The 9,165-nt window shown below is 42.9% G+C and overlaps 1 protein-coding gene across 1 annotated transcript in view; it reads right to left on the bottom strand.

The window, feature by feature from the left end:
• itpr2 (inositol 1,4,5-trisphosphate receptor, type 2) overlaps positions 1–8,861 on the bottom strand; it is a 52,157-nt gene extending 43,296 nt beyond the window's left edge. Inside the window, exons 1-8 of the mRNA XM_029523915.1 lie at positions 8,365–8,861; positions 4,294–4,364; positions 3,894–4,012; positions 3,710–3,796; positions 2,729–2,887; positions 1,814–1,912; positions 1,524–1,607; positions 1,277–1,423 (exon numbers count right to left, since the gene is read on the bottom strand). Of these exons, the coding sequence (XP_029379775.1) occupies positions 1,277–1,423; positions 1,524–1,607; positions 1,814–1,912; positions 2,729–2,887; positions 3,710–3,796; positions 3,894–4,012; positions 4,294–4,364; positions 8,365–8,456 (858 nt within the window). The 5' untranslated portion in view covers positions 8,457–8,861. The remainder of the gene's footprint in view (positions 1–1,276; positions 1,424–1,523; positions 1,608–1,813; positions 1,913–2,728; positions 2,888–3,709; positions 3,797–3,893; positions 4,013–4,293; positions 4,365–8,364) is intronic.
• Between the last annotated feature and the right edge of the window lie 304 nt (positions 8,862–9,165).

The following is a 9,165-nucleotide window of genomic DNA, read 5'->3' on the forward strand; positions in this document are numbered from 1 at the left end:
GTACAGCAAAGGCAGCAAGCTGCAGCTCCTAGTAACATCAGTGGTCGAGGAGCGCTAGGCATCGAAGACACTTCAGGCTATGATGCTGCGAGTCAGTAGGGGTGAGAGGGTACGACAGGCAGGCATTGTGGTCAGGACACGCTCTGACGGAGGCAGAGAAACGGCTGCAGCATTCCGACGTCTTTGGGTTGGTAGCCCAGGGCAGGCTTGGACTGAGTTGCTCCACAAAACCAAGCTAGAACAAAGCTCACCCAGGAGAGCAGTGGCTCATGGTGCAGAGGGAGCTCTACAAGACTGAGGAGGAAACCCGCCATGCAAGGGCTGCAGCTATGAGGAAACAGGACAGCTGGCCAAAGTGGCAAAGAGCACAAGGAAGGCCGCTGACTTGGCAGGACATCTGCAGCATAGAAGGACACTGGATAAAGTCCTTGCTGTGTTTTGTCTGTGATGCCCTGCCTACTCCATCAAACCTCCACGCATGAGGCTGGCAGAGACCCCCAAGTGTAATCTCTGTGGGAAGTTATCAAACCTTGAGCATGTTCTCTCATTGTGCAAGTCAGCCTTGGCAGAAGGGAATGGCGTCACGATCAGGAGGGACCACTGCAACAAGAGGACCAAGGAACAAAGGGATCCTGGCCTCAGCAAACAACTGGGAGATGCGAGTAGACTGAAAAAAGCAGCTAAAATTCCCAGAAGAAATAGCTCAGACCACTCTCAGACAATATATCATTCTCTGGTCTAGAGGTACCAAAGGTGTTGGTCATGGGAAGAGAGGATGGAGGAGGCACGTGAGCACAAGCTAAAGAAATATCAAGCCCTGATCCTCAAGAGCCAGCGAAATGGATGGAAGGCCTGGAACCTACCCGTGGAGTTCAGCTGCAGGGGTTCTGCTGGGCAGTCACTGTGGAGAGCCCTTGGGCTTCTGGGGTTCGACGGGGTGGTAAAGTGGCTGATAGGCAATATCTTCAAGCAGGCTGAAACAGCATCCCGGTAGATCTAGATACTGCGGAAGGTGCGGTGGCAGAGCCAACCAGCTGAAGGGAAGACCTGTTGTATCCACCAAACTGTCTAGCCCAGTGGAGTCACAGGGCCAAGTAATCCAGGAGGTGTCTTGAGGGAAGAAAGAACGGAGAGAGCAATGCAGCTTGCCCACAGATGGCGCAGGGCAGGGTACCTGTAAAGGTGGACCAGGTGCGACGTCCCATCGTATTTTGCATATATCTCTAAAGTATCTCAAATAGCTTCACAAAGAACAAAAATACTTTCTGTGCTTTACCTCGATCTCCCAAAGAGCCTTGGAGCTGGTGGCAGACGTGGCAGACTGTCTCAGAGTGGTCCTGAGAAAGACGTGCTGCTGGTTCTTGTACTCGTCACAGGTCAGAAACTTCTCCTGCTCAGCATGAAACAGCCTCACCACATCTCCCTGACAGAGGACATGTACAGAATATGAGACTGCTGCATGCTGCTTTACTGGAACAATGTGAAAACGACAAGTAATTTCATAAAATCAATTAAGAACGTACCCCCTTGAGTACATCTTCCCTGTAGTCGCTAAACTTCATGAACAAGGTGACCTTCCAGCTGGTGTTGCAGTTGACAGCATTAACCTGCAGCAAGAAGCAGAAATTCCAATCAAATACAACATGATTAAATGTTTCTCTGAGGGCTGTGATGATGGATAATTATATCAGCAGTAAGCTGGGAGTCAAGCTCTCTCTGTATGTCTCTCTGGCAAAGAGCTGCTATAGATTATCATCAGCCAGATACTTTGTGTTTCAACCCTGATGGAAACATTCCAAATAAATAGTCCCACCTCTTTGCAGCCAGCGTTGTCCAGCAGCTCAATGTTACTGGCATGAAGAGGCTGCCCTGCGTTCACTGGCATCAGCACCACCTTGTCTCCAACCACCACCTTGAACCAAAGAGGAAACGTTCGTCTCATAGCAGGTGACGGAGGTTTATAAACGTCCAGTAGTTTTCAAATTGATTAAATAGAAAGAAAGAGTGTGTTCATGCAAGGGGTTGGTCTCAGATCTGCAAACATCCACTTATTTATTTATTTATTTATTTATTTATTTATTTTTTTTTTTTAAGCAGAGTGCTATGTGGAGCAGCAAGAGCCGGAGATTCGCAGGAGAGAATGGTTGAGCAATAGCTCAAAAGCACACAGGTTTATTCATATTGTGGTAGGTGGTCCTGAATGCAGCATACAGACACATACTGACTGAAAACACAGTTATTGTTTTATGGATTGCATCATACATGCTCTGTAACATAACCCATTGACCTGCAAACTATCGCTGTATCCCATGTTAAGGAGCTGTACTCAGGCACACTTCTTTTGAAGTGGGTTGCTCATCCTATTCATTCTGTACTTTAATAATAAATAAAATTTCATCTGTGATAAAGCAGTATTGGTGAAAGTGGACAGAAAGTAACAACTGATCTAAAACTGTTTAAGCTCAACCTGTCTACATGCAGTAGGAAGGCTGGTGCAGCCATGCTGTAACTATTTTGATATTTGATCTAATGATGCACAAACACCATGCACAATCAAGAGCGATACCTTTAATCATAGGATGCTAAAGCCAAAGGGGAAGAACAAAATCAGAAATGTTACTGGAGTGGGACAAACACAGATTTAACAGTGTAAACAGAGAGGAATGTCAAGTTGTTGTATGGATTTTCATAACTTATGTAATGAGATTTAAGGTGGAAGGAAACCTACATTATCTCCTTCGCTGCGGAGCTTCCAGAAGGGCTGAATGTAGAACCAGGAGCCCTCGTTCCCAGCCGGGTCCAGAGAGACACGCATGGCGTTCTTCTCCAGCAGAGCGGGAAGACGCTTGTTCACCGTCAGGTACTTGTTGCTCTTAATATGCAGGAGCTGAGAAGAAGAACCGAGGTGTTTAGGCCATTAAGCAGCGAAGCTAAAGGAAGTATTCAGATCCTAAACTGACACTTTAAAAATTTCACTGAAAGTTTGGTTTGTTAAAATTTTGTAAATTAAAATAGGGTAAATCTCAGATTGAATACAAAGAATTCAAATGATTCAAATAATTTGGAAAAAGGGAAAAGCAGCAAATTTAAACATTTTAAAAGCTTAAGACATGAAATACTTTTGCTTAAAAAAATGGAAAACAATGGTATCAGAAGTTGTTGACAAGATTCTGACAATCAGCTAATCTTTTTAAATCCCCTAAAGTCTGAGAGGATTGATCTGAAACACAGCATCATATTTCTACATAACATTATTTGTTCATATGTTTTATTGCTACTTGAAGATAAAGATGGGAAATAATTTCAGCAGATTAAAAAACATAATATTACACTGACTTATATGATGTTATGAAAAATTTAGTACAGGCACCACAAATCTGTAGCTAAGAAGAGTCCTTAGATTAAAGTTATTAGTTACCCTCTAACTTTTTACAAGAGTAATAAAAAAATAGAGTCTTTGAAAAAGAAGAAGAGAAAACTTCTTATTTAAATCATAAAACTTACTCCACTATTTCCAAAGAAGTTTGTCTCCACTTTTACTGAAGGTTACCCTAACCAAGAAGTTCAGAATAAGTGAAGCCAAATACTACAATTGTAGGCTTTTACAGAACTGCCTGTGGTATCAGGGGCTGGGTGACAGCTACCTTGGTAAACAACAACTGGAGACAGTTTGACGCTACAGGTGTTTATTGAAGGGACTGGGTTGTACCTGGATGACATTACTGTATTTGACAACTTCTCCGAGGAGCTTCTTGTTCTCCGACTCATTTTGCTTCTGCTCCAGTTCTGCTGCATGCTGAATCATGAGATTTAAATTGATCAGAGATTTTTTCAGTTTTGTTTTGTTTTTTGTAGGCAAACAAAAATGAAGATGCAGATTGTGATAGCAGAACCTGTAGTTTCTTGAACAGGTCACCCTGTGTATTGTTATTTCCTTGTTTTCCTTGCTTTGCCTTCCAGAACTGCTTCTGGGCTGAATATCTGTTCATGGGACACACCTTGAAGAGACAATCTGCAGTGGAGAAGTATTCAGTGATGAGAGTCAGCATGACACAGGCCTCTTAAGTTCTATTAAAGGGTCTAAATGTTATGAAACAACATTTTTCCAGTCAGTGGTTATTTACCCACCAGAGGCCTGTAGAGTCAAAAAAAAAAAGAAAAAAAAGAAAAACAACCCAGAGTGTTGTGTTAAATAACACTGAGCATGTTGGAACTGGACAACCTTGACAGCTTGGGAAAAAAATGTCTGTGTGTTTCACTTCGAATTTGTGCAACTGGTGCACTCATACATACCTCTGAACTTTTTGGGTGGGTTTGCCAGGTCTCCAGCATCAGGCTGGACCACACACCTGTCATCAACAAGCCTGTGGAAAAGAGCATCATAAATCACTAGAATTTACTACAGCTGTTCTAGCTTTATTAAATTACCTTCACTAACTTAAAAGGTTTATATGACTCAAAACGTAGTACAACTGTAGCATGACAGGCACTACAGACAAGTGTCAATGCACAAAACAGTCTTAGATGATGAGTCAGATTACTGCTAAAGCTGACCATCTGAACAAATGGGTCAAAGACATAAAGGCTCGACTGACAGGATGAAGAGTTCAGGAGCTCTCTTTTGAATCATGTCTGTCGGCTTCAAGCTCACCCAGTATGTAGCCCAATGCTGAGAACATTACAGGACATTATTACACGACATTACTCAGTCGTCCACTGATATGAATACACGGGGCACATTTGTAGCACAACCAGATGGCAATTAGAATTAATATTGTTCTGGTAATTGAGGTAACGTTAATCATGGTGCAGCTGGCTGCTGCCACCAAAGGAAACCCTGTGGTTCCTGTGCAGGGTTGATTAGGAGGCACTGGAAGAGCAACAACCAGCTAATAACTGCCAAGACGTTTCAAAGAGACTTTGAAAATCAGCAAAGAAAATTACAAAGCTCACGATGATAGAAATCAAGAGTACATTTTTTGGTTCCCAAGATCTGACAGTTCTAAATATACATGGCAAAAGACCATCAAGAAAGCAGTGTCAAGTGTGCCCAGAACTGGAGTGTCTATACACAAGCTAATTTATCTTTTTGTGAAAGGCCACTTGAAATCCCAACGTGTTCATCTTTAACATCTCACAGCAGTTTGACAGCCCATGATGAGTATATCTGATGCCATGAGATTTGTCTTACCATTGCAGTTTTTCAGGGTGTGAATAAAACCCAGAGCCTAATCCTGGTTTACATTCTAATGGATTTCAGTCACCTACGTTAATAGTCAACACTGAGAAAGGCGGAAAGAATGGCAGAGAGCCACTTATTCAGTGAAACAGGACACGTAAAACCTGGAAAAGAAAAGAGACTTGGAGAAACATAAGGTTCATGAACAGAATACCTAAAAGTGATCACAGGGAGGTGCAGGCTTTTCTTTTTGGGGCTAAAACGTGGGTCTAATTAGCAGAATCTCTTTTTTTTTTTTTTTTTACTTTTTTTTTTTTCTACATGTGAGTAATGTCTGAAGGCTAATATCTGTAAATACTTACCAACTGGAGCTGCGTATTAACTCTCAAACACAACTAATAATCAATTAATTTCAAGTTACACCTTGGGATTTTATTTAAAATGACATGTCATCCTTCTCCTGCTTTGGGAAATTGGTTTTGTTATGTACAGACCAGGCCTAAGAAACAAGCCGTGTAAGAAGTGATCATCTGGTGTAAAAAGCCATTTAAGTCTTGAACTAGATGTGACACACCAGTTTTCTATGGACACGGCCACAGTGTTTTCTTGTGTGTCGTCCAGTATTGGCCGAGGTGCTTACAGCTGTACAGTCATGTATAAAAGCAACCTGCACCTTCTATTTTCCACACGACCAGCTACAAATTCCTTTACAGAAAACTCCATCCCATTCTCGCTATCCCATTTACACCAAAGGCCGAGGTGCATAAGCACATCCATTCATCCCATCTACTGAAAAGAAACATAATGCAATGCACAATTCCGCCAATTCATACAAAGTTGGCAGCCCTGCTGAAGTGAGCTGAGCCATTTCCTATGTGTGCCACAGAACTTGAGACACAGGCTATGTATTATTTCCCCTAACTCTGTATCAGTGTAACATCTAAATGAGAAACAATACAGCCAACCAGGAAACATTATAAGGTACTAAATGGCTGAACAGGAAGGCTCTCTGGAAAAGTCTCTGGAGCTCATAAATAAGTAATCTTAAGTCTGCAGAGGGCTCGGCATGAGTTAAGACAGAGAGGCTTTGACAGTAACTGACACTCACAGCCAGTGCACAGCAAGAGTTTGCTGTGTAACTGAGTTAAACATGAACCAAAGATAAATCTAGAAGGTTGGACAGACATGCTAATTATAGCTCCATTGCTTGTGGGTAGTGGACTGAGAGAAGGCAGACAGAAGTGCAGTATATAATGTGACAGACCTGATCATTTCTTGCAAGCAGCAGAAGAATTAATTGTCAGTAAAGTGCATGTACATTCTGTTAGTGCATGTTTCAACCTGCTGACAAAGCAGCACACAAACCTAACTGAGTCACACACTTCCTCAGTGAACCATAAAACACAATCTGTGTTGATATTCCATTTGGTAATTGATATAATTCAGTCAGGAAATAAATGTATACAAGAGCTCTTATAATAATAAATACAGATTTCTTTTTATCTTCATTTTTTTACATTTAAATTTTGGTCCAGAAATATTGGCTCTAAGTCCAGCTGCTTGTGATTCAACTACTCTAAATACAATTAATTGATGGATTGTTATTAAATGGGGGGGGGATTACATAGCTGATCCTTAATGACCAAAAATATGGGAAAGCATAATATCACGAAAAAGCTGAAGGTCATGACGGGATACAAATTGACCTTTTGTCTTGTAAAAGGTCATTTTGGCTTTTGAGTGTTTACAATGTAAGGTGTGTGAGGAACTCACAGATTCATTGTTATCCTAAACAAACAAGGGCACTGCAGGCTGAATGCAGCCCTGATAAAATGCTCAGTGTTCCTGTCAAACAGCTTGAGTTATTGAATGCTGATAAGAATTTCACTACTTTGCGTCACAAAAAGAGGAGGTGTGAAGAGTTTGCCGCTGTGTAATTTTCAAATTTACAGACTGCACGCTGCCATCATTTGCATTGGGATGTACACTGCTGTGTAGAACCTCTGTGTGAGCTCAGGTTCAAATACATTTCAGCTACCTTTTGTACAAATACTTGTAATTAACCTTTACTATTGATGTGCGGTACTCCGGTTCACAGGAGGAATTTCGGGCAGGAAAAAGGAACAAGAGAGAAAGTGAGGAAAAGGGAGACAGGCGGGGCAGGCTCATTCTTCAGAGCCAGTCAGTCTTTCCACACTTGTTCTGCACGATCAGAGCCAAGAGTGCACAGCAGAGGTATTTCACCTTCACCTGACAACTCTCTGCTAAGGACGAGTCACAGACACACAAACTGCTGGGGTTGCTTTCTTCCCAGCTGTGTGGAGACTGACATAGCGAAAGGCAGTTTCCATCACACCTACTCACACAACGTAGAATATGACATGAGCTGTGACATACCTCAAGACTTGAACTTTGTTCCACTTGTGACCAATCATACAGCTGAGTCTAGCATTAAATCCTACTCTATGAGCACTTCCAGAGAAACTTCAGACAACATTTTTCTCAACTTATTATTTTCATGAGAAGATGATTGTACAAGAAGAAAGGGGAAATGACGAGGCAAAGTCTTTCTGTCTTCTTTCCTGTCCCATCAGTCATCCTTTTCACCCAAAGATTGATCTCGGTGACCACTGCATGGCTCCTGACCAACTGGTTTAAATAAGAGCCCAGGGCTGAATTTGGCAGCTTATACTTATAAAAGAAGAAACATCATAAAACTCTAACTCAAGTGTCTGTCAAAATCAGGAAAGAACTAATACTCTTGGTCAAATCAACTATCAGACCAGAGACTAGTGTGATGTCCCAGTATGATGATCAAGATTGGCCAGCAGTCAAGAGTCATGTATCCTAAACAAAGCCAAATCCACGTGTAACATCAGTTCTGCTCTTCCTGGGTGACACGCTGCTTTGAATTCCTGTTACATTTGCGTAAACGTGAAGAGTTTCCTGAAAGGCGGCAGATTGCGCGGTGACAGGCCGCGGACACAAGTCCTGCACCAAGTTCCTCCTTCAGCAGTTCAGTGAAGGGCTGGAGGTGAACCCCACACACACACACACACACACACACACACACACTCAGAGCCACACATTCAGCACAAGGTGCAGTTTAAATGGCCCCAATATGAGCATTGACCCATCTGGACCCCCCCAGGAGGAAGACAGAGGAGCAGGCAGCAGGAACATACCCCAAAGTACTGATGAAGCCATTCACCGAGCCTTCCGCGTACAGAGACACGATGTCTCCGATGTGAAGGAAGCTGGATCTGTGCTCTGACATGTTTTGCTTTTGCTGAAGACTCTGCGGAGGTCCGTCCTGGTTTGGCGTTCATGGACGAAAAGGCGCTTCTGCTCGGCTCAAGTCGTCCACGCGTTAAACCTCCTGCACTTCAGTCGCAGGCTCCTCTCGGAGCTTCATTCTTCCGCCTCAGCTTTCCAGCCGGCCGACCGAGACAACACGAGAGTACGACAAAGAAATAAGACCGCCGGCGATTTCTAGGCAAATTCTGCGGGTTTTTACAGACTTTATGAACTTCTTCCTGTATGTCAGACAGACTCGGAGGAGTCCTCTTCACATCCAGCTCGGGGGGGAGGAGACTGCTGCTGTCAGTGCTGTGAGCGAATTCCGCTCGGTGACATGCTTTTGTTTTTATTCCGAGCAGAGCACATCTTTAGATGTGGGGGCAAATAACTGATGAGCTGCTGGAGGGTCTGTGGAAAACAGAAAGTCAAGTCAAGAAGTTATCAAATCCAAGTCTGCTCAATAGACACCCCCCCCCCCTCCTTTAGGTGATGACGCCCACCTGTTTCTATTGGTGTACTGCAAGGAATACAAACATGAACTTTTTAATAACTCAATACCTCAACCATGACATCTATGCTTATTATTCTGAATGTGTGTGCAAATCTGTGGTCTTCACAGAGGACGGGGTGGATGTCGGATGTATTTATTTTTACGATGGCTTACCAAAAAAAGTGAATGAAATGTA

Source organism: Echeneis naucrates, chromosome 16, assembly GCF_900963305.1.
Source record: "Echeneis naucrates chromosome 16, fEcheNa1.1, whole genome shotgun sequence".
Lineage (NCBI taxonomy): Eukaryota > Metazoa > Chordata > Actinopteri > Carangiformes > Echeneidae > Echeneis > Echeneis naucrates.